Raw genomic sequence first — 16,813 nt, 5'->3', positions numbered from 1 at the left:
TACCGTTCTGCTTACGAACCTTGATCGTGACCTGCAGTACCACACCATCTCTGCTGTTTCAGTCCTACCCAGTTAAAGGAACCAAAGTGAACACAACTTCTTGCAACATCAAGTTCATGACATGCCAAGGAAGGAGCAGAGCCAGTCCAGAGAAGTTATGATTCGGTCCAAAAGGTTGTGAGTTATGGTTCTGCATTGGCCAAGATTCCAGCCTATGTGGAACGCAAGCATCCGCTCTTATGCAGCTAGGAAATACTGCACAGAGAAGATTCCTTCACAGAGAATGTAGAGGTAGAGAAAGGAAAGGGGAGGGAGGAAATGGAAGGAAGGGAAATGGAGCATAAAAAGACAACTGAGGGATTTTTCTGTTTGTTTTTGAAAAGCATAACTGTAAATTAAAACATAAATGGCAACCACTTAACCAAGAGAAAGGCATTTCTCCCCATACCCCCAAAGGTTGCTTTGACAGAGCTATGAATGAACATGTCAAGCCTTTGACAGTGATTTGCCTGAGATATGTCACCCCCTTCTCCTCTCTCCTGGCGTGGTGCCAGCTCACAGCCTTATAGATATGCGAACTCAGTTCACAGCAGGGAGCATCATGCAAAGGGGGAATGGGGGATATGTAAGGGGGGGAATGACTCGTGCCTTCACGTGGATACGCTTTCCTTCATAAATTAGTTAGGCAGCCGTTAGGAGATAAAGAAATTATCTGATGGCTGTCGAAGCAGGCGCCGCTAGATTACACTTGAAGGAACTAAAAGATACATAAGCAAAAAATATATATATCCATATCTCGCCGACTTTCTTCTGCTTCTTGCTTCCTTCCTTTGAAGGAAAAGCTTTTAGTTACAAACAGGGCTGAGGCAGACCATTGTGGAATCTAACCTTAAAAAGAAGAGGGAAATACATATGAAATGACAGGGAGAGAGAGAATTTCTGGCTAGGGAGGGAAAACGTAACATTAAATTACGCACAGCAAGAAAACAAAGTTGCAAAGGAAACCATACAGCACTCCTGAACCCACTGGGTATTACCATTCTCAGCAAAGCCAAAATGGAATGGTTTTGGCAAAGCCTAACCCTGCTCTGAGATCTTAGAAGTCAAATAACGACTTTAGGTATAGATGAAAATTAACTGAGAGTGATTTCCGATTTCAAAGGTAGTCATTCCTAATTCTGAAATAGATTTTCATCCAGGAACAAGCCGCGGCTGCTCTGATTATTTATGATTGTCAACAGTTCTGAACCTAAACCCAATGCCCACTGGGGGAGGAAAAAATCCGCCTGACCAGATCCTCAGCTGGCATAAATCAGCATAGCTCTGTTAATTTACAACAAAACTCCAGCAACCTGTCTTGCGCTTTGTCTTCCTAGAAACACACATTTTACCTAGTATTTTACATATCGATAAACCCATCAGGACTTAATTTAAAGCATATTTTAAGCTAAGCAAAGAAACAAAATACAAACCCAAACAACTTATGCAGGCTTCATAGAAAGATACAAAGAAGATCCGGGAACAAAAGTTATCAGGGCAATTCAGCGCCTGCTGTCTTTTGCCCTCTACCCTAATTTAAATTGTCAGGATTATCACCGTAATGCTCAGTTTATGAAGTGTGGGGGCAATTTGTATGGATGGCACTTGCTGCCCTGAGCTTCAAGCTGCCTTTCCGAATCTTTCTGGTAATTCATCAGCACTCCTCTCTAGTCTGTTGCCCCCTCACATACACTGGCACGATGATTTGGAAGAGAACAAGATATGCCACTACATACAAGCCAAGCCACCCGCCTGCCCCAATTAGACACACATTTTTCCGATCAGGTAACTGTGGGTGAATTACACTCCACTCTTCTAGAGGCCCGTAATCTTATGGCAAGCAAGTTTTATTACGAGGATTACATTGAAAAAATCAGACAATATACTCAGTGTAATTTGGCTGTACTGATTTCAGAACGGCTAAAATACATTCACATACAACTCCTCCGGGCAAGCTGAGGCACGCAACATCTAAGGACACCCAATGAGCCGCGACTAGCTCAACAACAGGTCTCCTTAGCTGGTATAACTGCTCAGGAGACACTGCTCCTTAAACGTGTCAAAAATACCCCAAAGGATGAAACTTTGCTAATTAAAATTAAAGTAAAATAAAAACAGGCAGTTTTACCTCTTTACCCCTTCCCGTCAAAGAAACAAAAATAAACTTTCCATCTGGAGTTAAAAACTCACAATAATGTGGGATTTCACCTTTAAAATGTCAGTGCTACTTGTTACATGGGGGGGGGGGGGAGAGAGGGAGAAAAATCTGTCAGCTTAGACCTCCATGTCTTGCTGGTGTCTGCTTAATAGATTGTTTCCTGGGATGATGGATGGCTCTTTGTTAGACCACTAAATGGCTCACCGCCTAGAAGAATCCGCTATTTGTTGCCAATGTTAGTTTATTTCAAGAATTCAAAACCAAACTAGAATCTGGGCGGCTCCACCCTATTTATACACCCACAAAATAAAAGCCAGTTCGTTTGTGTATTGTCGTTTACGGGTCTGCACTGCAGTGATTTGACTTGGCTGTTGTTCTGAACGACAAGAGACATTGATACGAGAAGCACAGGAAGGCGTGAATGTCCAAATGGCTGATGAGGCGGTTGGGACAGGGTGGTAGAGTAAAGAGCGCTCCAAAGCAGCAGTGAGTAGCAAGGATGGGGAGGATTCACGCTAGGATGCACAGCCCTGGTTAGAGGTAGGCTCTTTCCCTCCTAAATTGTTAGGAAGACTTTAGTGTTCACAACAACTTCAGGACTGATGGCTCCCAGACACAGAACTCCTATTTATACACAACGCAGGCAGAGGCAGTGCAAACTTCTCCCACCTCTCTATGGACCTCATGTTGGGTCACCTCTAAGGGTCAGAAGGCAATTCGGGCTTCATGACACGTTCATCCTTGGTTTTATTCAGGAGGGAGCTGAGAGAGGGACTAACAGGGTGGTGGGTTTTATGATGTGGATGCTTGTCCATTGAGAACTAAGGCCGCATTTCATGCAGACTGCCGAACAGCCATCCATATGTAGGCTCTGGGCATCCTGTCTGGCCTTCCTCAGCCCTACTCCCACATTCTTTGACTAGCCAGAGCTGGCAAGTGCTGCTGAAGCCTCCTCCCCGGGCTTTGCAAATACACCTCACTCTGCGCCTGCAACACTCATGTCATGCCAGTGCCGGGGCCCTGTACAGTTCTACCAGACTCTCGTAAATAGGACTTGCAACAGTCTCTACTATTGCAGTCCTGGGCCTAAACATATGGCACAGCTTGGTCAACTCTCTCTCAACTGTGACCTCTAACTCCCCAGTTATGCCAGTCCTGGATCTCTGCATGAACTCTGACAACATGGGCAAGTGTTCAGTAGCCATTAGAGATGCTCACTTGACTTGTGACCTCCAGTAGGCAAGGTCTGAATGCACCGCTTTAAAGGTAACAATTGTGCACAACAGATCCCTTCCTTGCCATCCCCCCCACAGTAAATGTGTCATACTGATGATTTTATAGGTGTTAGTTCTCTCTTTTTGCCATTCTGTGGCTAGTCCTGAAGCACAAGAATTAATAACTCTTATTAAAACCCGTACAAGACCCAGTCCCTCTGCAAGTGCCATGGAAGGTTAATTAGCTGAGATGAGCTGAAACTTTTGTTCAGGTTTCTGACTCACTTAATCTTGTGAGAAGCCAGCGAGTTGACATATTCTGCCTCCGAAGGAGTCAGGACGAGCAAGCTGTTCCCGTGACAGCCAATCCGAGCCGTCCTCCCAATTCGGTGGACGTATTCTGCAGGCGAAGCCGGAGCGTTATACTTCAAAAGGAAACAGGAGAGAGAAAAGGAGGAATTAACAGAACACAGTGTGTTAATTATAAACAAGGCACCTCGTCTATTAACCTAGAAAGGATCTGGGGGCCTTGCCTTCCTTAGAAAGGGGCTGTTTATAAAGAACCCATCGGACTGATCCCTGGAACCATCACTCAACCCAGCCTCATCAGCCATAGCAGGGTTTTGACATGAGAATGTGACACATTGGCCAAGTTTCAGATAATAGGACAGTTTCCCCGTCTCAATGTCTCTCTTCGCTTTTTACATTTTATTTCTACACAGGCTTGTCAGTAATCTGTTTGCCTTTTTTTTTTTAAACAAGATTGCCCACACAGAGCAATAAGCTGCCTGCGGTACATTTGAGAGGAAAGCTGCCAGGAGAAAGGAGAAGGATTCAAATTCAAAGTCAGGCTAAATTGCTCTGGTTTATTTAAAGTGAATCAGTGCTAGTTACTCGGCAGAAAACAACCACAAGCAAAGTACCGGTGCACAGCTCTTTATGTTGGAGGTAGGTGAGGGATACAGACCAATTGTCTTTCCAGCTCTACCCATCAAACACTATTAACATTTTGATTAAGCGCCCAGTAATAAACCAATGACACCCATTTACTTCAACAGGCATTAAATTTGCAGGATCTGGTCCTATAAAGTGGGACACTTCCTCCCCCCAACCTTCTTGGAAAACATCACACAGAGATACTGCTTAGAAGTAAGCCCTCTGTGTTTACCTGGAAAAAACCCAACGACCAAAGCCCATTTTAGTGTTTATACCTGCGCCCTTTGGCAAAATCTCCACTGGCTAGAGGTGTGAATAAGATGCTGTGAGCAATCTAATTGCTCCCTGCAGGTCAGTGCTCAGGGACACTGCTCTCAGGACATCGGAGCTTTCGCCTTCTGGACAAGCAGAAGTCACCCTAGGCCTTAGATAATTTGCACTGTGTTCAAGCATTGGCAACTATATCTTTGGATAAATAAATTGGGCCTGCAAACTAAAGACTTTGCCCCCATCCTCCGCTGACCGGCTATCTTTTTTTTTTTTTTTTTTTTTTTTAAGCTAAAATTAAAATCAGACTAATTACATTGAGGGGTGTGTGTAGCGGGGTGGACACCCTGCTCCTGCCCTGAGGAGGTTAAAGCAGCCCTGGAGAGGGCTGTGGCGGAGAAATGCTAGGCTGATTGGGGGGGAGCAGCCACAGGTGGGGCTACACCCCAGTCAGGCCACAGCTGGCCCTATAAGAGGGCTGAGCGCCAGAGACTGACAGAGACACTCGCTCTAGCTCCCTAGAGAGAGAAGGACCTGGCTGCCTGGGAAGCTGAGGAGGGGACCTAGGGTGGAGCAGTGCTGGGGAAGGGCAGAAGGAGCTGGGGAGCTCCAGCCTAGAAAAGCCCCAGGCTGCAGGCCGAGTTAAGGGCCCACAAAACGGGTACTAGGGCTGCAGAGGGGTGGCTCAGGAATAGGCAGAGGCAGCTAGTCCAATCCCCCTTGCTGATGATGAGTGGTTTATAGACTGCAGTCTGCCCCAGTGAGCGGGGGCTCGATGGAGACTGACAGTAGCCACTGAGGCAAGGTGGGGATAGAGGGTAGGGGGTTCCCTTGGGAGGGGAGGCCCAGAGACTGTGGGTTGCTGAGGTGGGCAGAACTCCTGGGCAAAGGGCACCAGGGTCCTGGAGGGACACGGGGGCCAGCGGCAGGCAAGACATCATCCGGCCTGCAGTGGGCACTCTGGAGCGGGAAAAGAGCGAATTCCCTGGACAACCAGCAGGAGGCGCTGCGCCAGTGAGTCATTGCCCCGCCACAACGTGCTAGAAATTAAAAAGCCTTTTTGTTGGTGAAGACACCATGCTATTACCCAAGTGTTACTTAGGGTCCATCTACACTGCTGCTGGGAGGTGGCAGCACTTTAGGCCAGCTGCCCAGGTACGTACCTAGGATCTTGGACAGGATTATACTTGGGCAGCTAGTTTGAGCTGCTGTCACAGCCACATTGCTAATTTTAACATGCTGGCTCGACCAAAGCTAGAGCGTGCACAAATTACACCCCCCAGCTGCAATGGAGATGGACCCTTAGTACGTGAAAATCTTGGGTTCAATATTTCTCCTTGTATTTTTCAAAGTCAACATGTAAAACTTACAATTATTTTAAAGTTAAAAACAGTATTTCACATACACTCCTCTCTCCCTCAGTCCTTGAACTTACAACCTTGGCTCGATCCAGCTCCCTCTGAAAAGAAGGGCAAATCCTGCTGTGGAACAAGAGGGTACCTGGAAATCCAGTGACCCAGAAGGAAGCTTGGGCCCCGATCCTGTGGGAACTACTGCATCTGTGGACTACGGCACTTACACAGAGTCTGTAGGACTCGACCTCGCATGAACCCCCGGCTTTCCGGGATTGTATCCAGGTATAAGAGTATCAATACAAGGTTTCACTTGTCTGAACATGAGGGTATAATATTTATTTACACGCGCACACATGGAAACCTACCTGAACAATCCATGTGACCTGAGGCAGGTCTAATCCTCGTGCTGCGACATCCTTTAAAAGTAATTTAAAAAAATAAAATTTTTAAAAACAGTTTAAAAAATAAAGGCAGATACATCATAGATACTCAGAATGATCCATATTTGGGGAGATGCAGAGTTTAAGGCTATGGGAGTTTTACATATTTTGGTTTTTAAACTTTCTATCCGTCTCCATTTAAACAATGTTTCTGAGTTAAACAAACACAAAAGTCGAAAAAGGGTTTTTACAAAACCAGAAATATTTTCATTATTTTGGGCCAGACCCGAACAGATGTAAATATACCCATTTCAATGGAGTTACGCTGATTTATGCTAGCTGAGTCTTTGACCCTTTAAATTCTATGGGAGAGATTCTGCCACCCTCATGCTGGTGATGTCTTGCTTCTTGATTTGTGCCACTGAAGAAAATGGAAGTGCTCAGACAGTAAGATACTGCCACCCTTAGTCACATTGGGTAGTAGTATGTAGCCCTGTGAAAACAATGTTACTGTTTGAATTTAAGCCTTCCAATGCAATGTTTGCAATCTGGATGCTGCAGCTTGTGTTAGTGCATGAGAGCCTAGGAGTGGAAACCGACTTGCCCGAGTTTACTTTCCAAGCACCTGCTTCTTATTTAAAAGGTCAACAAGCACTTCAGTAGAGACCAAGACTTGCAGGGAGCGGGTGGGACCTGATCTTGCCATTTGATTTACACCAAACGGGTTTTGATTTGGAGCAATAAAACTCAACCCTGAAGAGAAGGGTCTGAAATCCTGCCACGGCTGGGAGAGTTATATGAAGCACTGTCTAGTGAACTGGCCCACCAACTTACAGAAGGACTTTTGAGTGAGGTCCTTTGACATACCCACAGCCAGTGCAGATTACAAACAAACCTCTTCAAACAGGTCTTAAGCTTTCAATATTGCCCTCCAAAATAGCTTCAAAATCCCCATCCCTGATTTTCTGCAGCATCAGTATCATCCTTACACATTCCTTGGATTTAGCAATCGCCCCACTCAGTACAGTGGAGGTATGCAGATTTGACTCTGCTGGGAAATGTTTTGGAACACATGTATCTTTCAGCTCGTTGCAAAATAGAACACATTAAGAATGTAAGCAGGAGCCTAATGTGCTAAAAATGTGTCAGCCGCCCACTGAAGTGTTTTCATGCAACTCCCACGCACGTGAAAGACTAGGGAGCCGAAGTTACAGCTGCAAAGGCCTTCCCATGAACGCCAGCCAGGTTACACTGTGGCTCCAAGTGAAGTCAAACAGGAGCCACTTTGCACAGAGCCCACTTAGGACATGTAGACACCTGCGGCTGGCCTGTGCCAGCAGACGCAGGCTCATGGGGCTCGGGCTCAGGGGCTGTTTAATTATGATGTAGTTTGGGCTTGGGGCTGCAGCCTGAGCTCTGGGATGCTCCCACCTTGCAGGGCCATAGAGTCTGGGTTCCAGCCTGACCCCCGACATCTACACTGCAATTAAACAGCCCCTTAGCCCACGTCAGCTGGCACAGGCCAGCCGCGGCTGTCTAACTGCAGTGTAGACACACCCTTAGAAGTCAACACATCCTTTCGTTCTGAAGCGCTCATTATGAAACGGCTCACTCCTACAGTCAGATGAGCAGAGGTGCAAAACGTCACATAAGAACATTGAAGCAAATAAATAAGGAGAAATCAATTTTGCAGCAGTATGGACGATCAGAGAGGCCAATACCCCCTGTTCCTCTGACAAGCCCCAGGTTGAGAACCACTGCTGTAAATAGCATTATCCCCCTTGTACACTTGGGAAAGCAGAGAGAAAAATGAAGAGGTTAATTCTTGTCCTAACGGAGAGTCGGGGTAGGAGCCGGGATTAGAATTTAACAGGAGTTCCAGGCTCCCAGCCTCCCGCTCAGTTCATTAGGCCATGCCGCCTTCTCGGTATCAGCAGCAGGATTCAGTTTAGTTTGCTAATTACTAACATTTTTCTCTTGAGGATTATACTAGCCTTTTAAAACTAGGTCATGTGATTTACTGGTAATTGGAAAGCTCCGCAAACCTTCAAAGATTCCTCAATATCAGCCCACGGGGCTCTCTTGTGGATCCTATTCCTATAAACGGTGTAACGTGAAAGCAGCACAGTACAGTTAGGAGGTAGAACTCTCAGCCTACTCGCCTTCTGCTGCTAGGACACCCCATATGCGATGAGATTCTTACTTCATAAACCTTCATAAAATATTCTTTGGCAATCTCCACTGGGAAGGTACCAGACAGAGCTACAGAACGGTGGGGATAAAGATCCATTTTACAAGCACTAACTAAACTAGATGGTCACATTTAGCTGTTCTCAATGCTCCAGAGGTTACATTGGGTACGTCTTCACTACCCGCCGGATCGGCGGGTAGTAATCGATCTAGCGGGGATCGACATATCGTGTCTCGTTAATACGCAATATATCGATCCCCGAACGCGCTCCCCGTCGACTCCGGAACTCCACCAGAGCGAGCGGTGGTAGCACAGTCGACGGGGGAGCCGCGGCCATCGATCCCGCGCCACGTGGACCCCAGGTAATTTGATCTAAGATACTTCGACTTCAGCTACTCTATTCGCGTAGCTGAAGTTGTTTATCTCAGATCGATCCCCCTCCCAAGTGTAGACCAGCCCATCCTGGCATCAGTGAAGTCAATGAGGTTTAAATTTGATTTGACCAACTCCTTCAGTTCCGCCCAGCTATTCGATTCCATTCTTAAGACCCAGTTAATAGAAGTGAGATTTACCACACTCAACAGATATATGAGAATGAGCGCTGACTCGCCCTGGTCCACTTTATAACTAGATACGCTGCCAAACTCAATGAGTTGGAGCACACCAGGCACAGTACAATGCAGGTCAGTAATGAACATGCTAATATCATCTCTAGTACAATTAGGGCCAGATTTGCACATGGCCTCCATTTCTGCAAGTGGAGTTTTGTGCCCACAAGTAACTGTCCCTATGCTTTTGAGCCCCAAAGAAATTGCTGGTGCAAATATCAATAATTCCATCTCTACCCAGCTGTTCTGAAACACAACCAGGTAGCTATCACTTAGCTACGAAGAGCCAGGCCTGCAAATCAGTGAGTGCAAAAAGGAGACCACAGTTATTTGTTGGCACAAGAACTGCTCCCACAAAAACAGAGGTTGGGGCTGAAAATCTGGCTCTTAATTTCACATCTTTAGTGGAAACGATAGAGACCCAGGGATTAGAGGTGAGAAAATACTATTCTGCATCCCTGAGGAAGTCCAGAGGATCTTCCATTTAATGCTCCCCTTAGTTTTTCCAAGGCACATGACACAAGCGAGAAAATGCTCTTTGCAGCCTATCAACACCACTCCTTAATCAGCTGTAGGGATCCCTGCTGGCCCAAGCCAGGAGCTCCTCCTCCCACCTGGTGCCTGAGTGCACTGCCTCCACAGCTCTCAACAGCGATGGGCCTTCCAGCCGGCAGTGGGAGGAACATGGAGGCTATTTTACAGGAATGATGTGAAAGGAACAGCAATAGAGCAATAAGAAAAAAAACGCAGAAGCCATATACACGTGTTTCATCTGATCCCATCTGCAGCTAGACGGGAAGCCGCGGAAGGGCATGGCATCAGGACGTATCCAGCCTGGGGAACCATTGAAATTGGTGGAATTTCTGCTCTCACCGATTCTTGTCACCAGATTGTGTTAGTTGCCTGTGGCAGGATGAGGGGTCGGGGAAGTGACTGAGGAAGCTAAACAAGGTGAATTGCCACAAAACATTACAGATGGACATGAAACTTTTGCTTGGGCCTCGGTTCACTTGGTCGCTCTTGTGCAACCTAATGACGGTGAAAGAAATCACTAAAGTCGCTTTTGAAAGACACTCAATGGCGAGGTCTTGAAGACCCTGGGCTTGACAATTGGTTGCCTACATGAGGCCTAGAAGTACAGATGGAAGGCAGCTTGCTCAGGTGCCAGGCTGTCAGTTGGATTAAAATGACTCATTTATTTACCAAAGAACCTCACAAAGTGCTTTAGCTAACAGGGAGAGAGGGCCTAACAGCTCTCCGAGCTGGGGAAGGAGCTATCCTGCCTACCCGGCCTGCCAAAAGTCATTACTGCCGAGTGTGGAAAGCCATCAGCAGGGTAGAGACCCCCACCGGCAGGGTGACAGATTGGGCTGCGTAATCAGAGGAGGAAGGAGAGAGCACAGAAGCTGTCAGAGGCGAAAGCTCTTGGCTGGGGCCGCCAGAAAACTGGCAAGATGAGTTAGCATGACTGAATAAACAGCAAACAATCTCCAAATGATCTTTCCTCTCTCCCTGGAAGAGATGAACTTGTTTAAAAGGCACATCCCAAAGGAAGCTGCGCAGAACTTTAACTGCAGGAAACCCTTGGAGAGTCACAGCCTCTCTATTCTTTGTTTGCCAGACTACTTTGCATGGCAAAAAAAAAAAAAAAATTATATTATATAAATAATAAAAGAAACAAAGCATCACAGGGACTGCCACCGTGGAAAGATGAGTGAGAGAGATGCCAGAGTCACAGAGAAATAAGAAAGAAGAGGGATTTTTTTTCCCCCCACGTCTCTTTGTTAAGTAACAGAAGCCTGGGTTTAGTGAGCAAGACCTGGCACCTTCTGGGTACAAAGCACGTAGAGGGCTTTGTAGTAAAGGGGCTGGGAACTCCCCTACGTGAAACATTTTCATTGCTAGTCAGGGAATGACAACTGTATAGAAGGCACCGGCTGTCAGATAGAGCAGTGAACTAGTGGGCAGGAGGAAGGCACATTTCCTGGCTGCCCCGGGGACGTCTGTGTTAGGTGGCACCTGCAGTTCAGGAATAGTGCTAAGTGTCTCTCTTTCCCTAAGGTATTTATATGGCCCACATCTTCCAGACAGGGCAGTGAGGCACACAGAGAGAGGAAGGGCTTGTCTGTGCAAACACTTCTTTTGTGATAAGCTGGGGTGTGACTTGACCCTGCACTAGTCCGCACATGCTAAGGATCCATGTGGATCCTGCAGCTAAACACTAAAAGTTCCTTCGTGTGCTTTAACCAACTTCCATTTCATGGCGGGGTAGGTAAAGCGCACTAGGGAACCGTTAGGGTGCACCAGCAGGGTCCACGTGGACAGTTAGTGCTCAGCAGGCTAGTGTAGGGTAGATTTATACCCCGGCTTGCCACAAACTAAATGTTCATACAGACAAGCCCTCTGTGACATCCTCAGGATTGCAGAGGACGGCTGTAGTAGAAGAGGGAACAGAATCCAGGTCTCCAGAGTCCCACAAGTATCTTTCTGTCTGTTCCCCTTCTTCTTATTTATCTTCCCGTCTGTCCCCACCCTGCACCCAAGCGCCGAGTATCTTGTAAAGGAGGTTGTCGTAGACTGCGTCTCCTCTCCCAGTCCAGCTTCCTGTTGGAATTGTCTCTTCCAGGAGCAGGTCCCCGGCAAATTGAGGTACCCAGCAAATTGATTCATCTCCTTCTCTTTGTCCAAGGCTCAGTCTCTGCTCTCTACTTCTACCTGGGAAGAAGGTAACTGAAACTTCCCGTTCTCTCACTTCCCACCCAGCCCCACTGCAGCTGGATCCTGTGAGCCCAAGGAACCAACACCAACTTCCCAGCTGTTTATAAAGGGTCCATGCGGAGTATAAACGTACTTAACTAAAGATCACCAGCCCAGAGACATACTCCTGCAGCCGCCTAGTTATGGCTTGAGACAAAGGAACAAAGCAGGGCACAAACCTAGGAACCACTCCTGTTTAAAAACAGGCTAGTTCTCCAACTGCCTTTGCCTAGATTTGTGCTAAAGATGATCGCGGCACATAACTAGAAAGCAACAGGCTGTTTTAAGGAAGCAGAAAGCTTCACCCACCACCAACTGCTGTGCCCTCGCGTGATGCGGTACAGCATTTGGTATGCACTGCAGGTCTTAGATGTTGAGAATCACCCAGTTAAAACCATGGCACAATGATTAGCAGGAGGAAGAGTGTTAAGCCACCAGCCTTTCATTTCTGTGGATTCTGGGTTCCAAACCTGGATCAAAGTTCCAAGTGAAAAGGAATTTTCAAACCAGCCCTTTGTGCCATGTGACCGGCTCAGAAGAGGTGGGAATGTATCGAAATTCAGCAATGAGGTGCATTTGCACAGCTGCACCATGCTCATTATAATGCTCCCTCAATTCTGTGGGTGGATTTTGCTGCTCACTGCCCTTGCACTTCATCCAGCCACTTAAAGCAGATCTGAATGTGTGCACTGATGGGGGATGGAGGGACCAAAACTACAGACTCGATAACTTTGAACATATGCCACACAGAAAAGACAACGTGTTTATGTTCCATCTGCACTTCTGCAGAAAAATGGAGCAATATGTTGTTAGCAAACCTACATTTACTACCCATCGAACCTTCACACAGCCTTGCATGCTGCTTTCTAAATTGCGGTTGGCTTGTAATGAGCTACTTCCCTGAAAATGCTTTTAATATATAGCATGAGCACAGATTCTAGTAAATAACAGTTATATAGTATTTAGCATTACCTGGTATTACTTTCAAAGTATTTTACAAACATCAGTGAATTAATAAGATTTACAGCCCTCCTCATGTCGGGGTAGATAAATAGTCTCTCGATACTGTTGGGGGAAACCGAGGCACTGTGACTTGATCAAGGTCAAGCAGCAAACGGAAGTGGGGCGTGGACTAGCATCAGATGGGCACATTTTGCAGTTGTCACAATCTGGGAGAAGCAACACGCTGAGTCAAAGGCTCCTCTATGCAGGCTTAGTAATCCCAGTGCAAACTATGGCTTTTACATACCATACAATAAACTACATCACCCCCCAAACCTGCCACCTTTTTCCTTTAAGAACAATGTGTCACAGTAACGAGAGTAATTTCAGAGCTGGAGAGGGTTTCTCAGCTCTAATTACTCCTGATCACTGTAATTTACAAGTTTGCCGTGTGTCGAAATCACCAAGATTCACACGTTTTCAGATCAACAGCTGCCACTATTAGAGAGCAAATCGTGCAGCCTTCTGCACCATTGCAGCAGGCTAGCTGTGGCACCGACGGGTCAGAAGCTAGAAGTGGAAGGTGCCACATCTACACAAGGGTGCCTGCAAACTTCAGTAGAGCATGGCAATTTCCCTCCCCACCCCTGAAGGAAGCTTGAAGGGCAAGCCATGGACAGCAACAAAGCAAAACACATTTATGATGAAGTAGTCCTCTGGTTGGTCTTCCCTTTAATCCCTGCATGTTTGTGTCTTTAACCTTGGAATAGTCATCAAGTCAGGACAGCTTTTCGTTTACTGCACACGTCGGCAAGCTGCCACACACAGACACATTTTCCAAGACATGCAGGTATACAGACACTTTACATATGGTGCCTTCCATGCAAGGATCATAAAGTAATTTACGAAGAGCGGTAGAGTTCCTATTCTACAAGCGAGGGAAACTTCAGCATACAGCAGATAAATGACTTTCCCCTAGAGAGTCGGGATTAGATCAAAGTCTCCTATCACCCAGTCATCCGCTCTAACCAGTAGACAATACTGCCTCCCAGATCAAGACCCATATAGTCTTTTGCATGTTACATTTTACGTTACCTACAGTGCAAAGTAAGATGCCTGTCTTGCATTGTAAGAACTCCTGGAACACTGCTGTCCTTTCCTAGAGGATAAAAGAAACACAGCACATGTTTATACTCTGTTGTAAAGCAAATAAAGAAAATTTAACAGTTTATGTTTGAACCCTCTTCATCTTCCATCATTTCTGTCCAGCTTCAAGAAGTGGGTGGAATTCTACGGCTCCATCCCACCACACCTTAGGAGATTTGGAAGTGAAAAAATCTATGGCAATAGTGGTGTCACTCCACACAGTAAAGACTATCACACCATCAAGGAAAGTGCAACGTCTGGTGCTGGCCCAAATGCATACGCCCAACTCAAGATGGCCAACATCCCAAGGGCTTGTGAAGTCGCAGGGGGGTGATGTGGGGAAAGGACCCACCAAAGAAGGAAACAGTAGTTTACATTGGACTAGAGGGAGGCAGGTCTAGTTGCTGGCTTAGAAATAACTCTGCCTGGGAGAGTCTATGAGGTTCCCCCTAGTGGTCAAGTTGGGTTAAAGCACTGTGACAGTGGAAAAAAAAATCACTGCTTTCCCCTCCCCCAATCCATGCAGCACTCCCCTCTTGGGGGGTTTAAGTATTAGAATCATCAACTGCTGCGCTGAATGAAACATTTTCTCAAACCCACTCTAAAGCGAGACCCTCCCTGCCATTCCCCCATCAGCATCCCCAGGAAGAGGCTTGCATGTGGGGAAGCAGCTTAGCCTTGTCACCAAGTCCTGGGCCATATAAACTGAATTCTCACCGGAGACGTCTCTCACCCTAACAGAGCTTGGAACATGGGCTCATCTGACATCACCTCACACAGCTCTGCCCAGACCTGACACAGCTCTACCAATTCACCTGAGGGTCTACCTGCAGAATCTTTTGTTATTCCAGCCATGGGCCTTTCCTGAACTGAGGCTGTTTATTGCATCCAATCACACTGTATTTTCTTGTGAAATAAACAGGGACTTTGACTTACATCACCCCATCAAACCCACGTGAGGCAATCCTTGAACCCAGGTCTCCAGAGGCAAATGGCTAATGCTTTAATTTAATGTACCACCTGGTCTCCGCCACCTCGCCTCTCAGCTGAGGGAAGTCAGTCAACACGTCCCAATCTACTTTCCTGAGATGTCTTAGATCTCACTCTTTCCATTTCTCTAGCTCAGGCTGTCTCTAGCCTCAAGAATATCACACTTCTCTTTGGTATCTATTGCCAGCAGTTTTTTCCCCCCAAGGTAAAACTGCCCCCACGCTCCAAGCCTTGCTCCAACTCTGATCCCGAGGAATATAGGTCTATTTCTAGCAGAGGGCTAAATGAAAGAGACGTCTATGGAATCTTTACCCGTTTGCCCCCCGGCTGGACATATCATTCTGTTCTGAGGAAGGACAATAGAATCCTGGGCCTCTCTGACATGCCCAACCTTCTCCCAACAAAAACGAAATAAAAGAACACGTTGCATCTTGTTGACACCGACAGCAGCCGTGCTCAGCAGTACCATATGGGATCCACAATTTAGCTCCATTAATGCTCTTAATTTGAAGACATCAAGCACTAATTACACACTGGGTACTAAAAAGGCAAAACCCTTCCCTTGATGCCAGCTACTTAGTGGTGTTCTGTTGCCTTAACAGCTGGTCGGGGTAGAGTCGGACCAGACCAGGCCTGCTCACTCTCAGGCGGGCAGGCTGAGGGAAGGCCAGACTGCAGGACAGTGAAGCACATGTTCCTGGTCTTGGCAGGATGGGAATGAGTGAGAAAAACAATGGCTCTTCACCTCTTGCCTCATCAAATGAGCACTGTTCATTTGCCATCTCTGCCATGCTACTCAGGGCAGTGGCTCTCCCCCTGGGAGAGGGGCAGGGAAGAGGGTTGCTGACTTTTCAAAGATAATGGCTCACACGTTTCACTCTCCTACTAAGAGAGAATGAACATTCACAGCAGAAACTGACACGCTTCTCCTGGCCTCTCGCGTCCTTCTGGATCAAATCCCATTCTAATCAGCTGGTCAGCCAGGCCCTGCACGTCCACCACCAACACACCAGTTGCTTTTGTTAGGTGATCTTTTTTTGAGTTGTTGTAATACAATCCCCTGCCAGACAACTCTCTCCCACGGGACTGTTCTTTGCAGCCAAAGCCAGTCTGCTCAGCTCCATAATAATGGGGCCAACAACTTGTTAGTCGATACACTGGCTGACCGAGTCCTAAACGTTATTTATAATAAACGTTATTTATAAGATTATTTCCTTTGTTAGTCAAAGCACTTTCCTGCCTACCTCAGAAAGCTAAAACCGTAGGCACACGAAGGGGCAACGGTTTAAGTTTGTCCACTGGGAAACACTGTGTGACTGCATCAGCACGCTGAAACAACAGCACAGCTTTTCTGTAGCGCTTCGCAGGTGTGGATCACTGTTCGTATCAATGCGTGGGGAAACCGAAGCCCCCACAAGGTGAAACGACTCACCCAAAGTCACACAATGGATCATTGGCAGAGTCCGGTATAGAAGCCAAGTCTCCGGACTCCCATGCCTGTGCCCTACCTGCTGGACCATGTTGCCACACTTAAGAGGGCTGACCAGGGCTGCAATCAGAAAAGGAGGAGAAGGAAGAGGAAGTTTCTGCTGCAAGACAGCATCTGTAGACCCCTTCACCAGTATTCTGTTCACACCATGTGATCCCTTGGGTATAAAGAACCCATAACATGTCTAGCAGCGCAGCTGCATAGATTCAACAGCACAGTGAGTGACAACTTTCCAGTCCTAGCATCATGTACCAGAGGGGATGATGATACTGACCTCCTTTGTAAAGTGCTTTGAGAGCCACTGATCAAAGGGGCGATATAAGACTGAGGTATTGGTATTA

At 46.8% G+C, this 16,813-nt stretch overlaps 1 protein-coding gene across 2 annotated transcripts in view; it reads right to left on the bottom strand.

Moving 5' to 3' along the window:
• Nucleotides 1-16,813, bottom strand: part of DDX31 (DEAD-box helicase 31) — a 66,587-nt gene that overhangs the window by 31,755 nt on the left and 18,019 nt on the right. For both annotated transcript variants that reach the window (XM_054007957.1, XM_054007958.1), the window contains 3 exons: nt 13,947-14,006; nt 6,335-6,385; nt 3,697-3,836 (listed from right to left, as the gene is read on the bottom strand). In XM_054007957.1, coding sequence (XP_053863932.1) covers nt 3,697-3,836; nt 6,335-6,385; nt 13,947-14,006 — 251 coding nt within the window. The remainder of the gene's footprint in view (nt 1-3,696; nt 3,837-6,334; nt 6,386-13,946; nt 14,007-16,813) is intronic.

The sequence above is a fragment of the Malaclemys terrapin genome, chromosome 17, assembly GCF_027887155.1.
Source record: "Malaclemys terrapin pileata isolate rMalTer1 chromosome 17, rMalTer1.hap1, whole genome shotgun sequence".
NCBI lineage: Eukaryota > Metazoa > Chordata > Testudines > Emydidae > Malaclemys > Malaclemys terrapin.
This window is presented reverse-complemented; position numbering and strand designations above follow the sequence as displayed.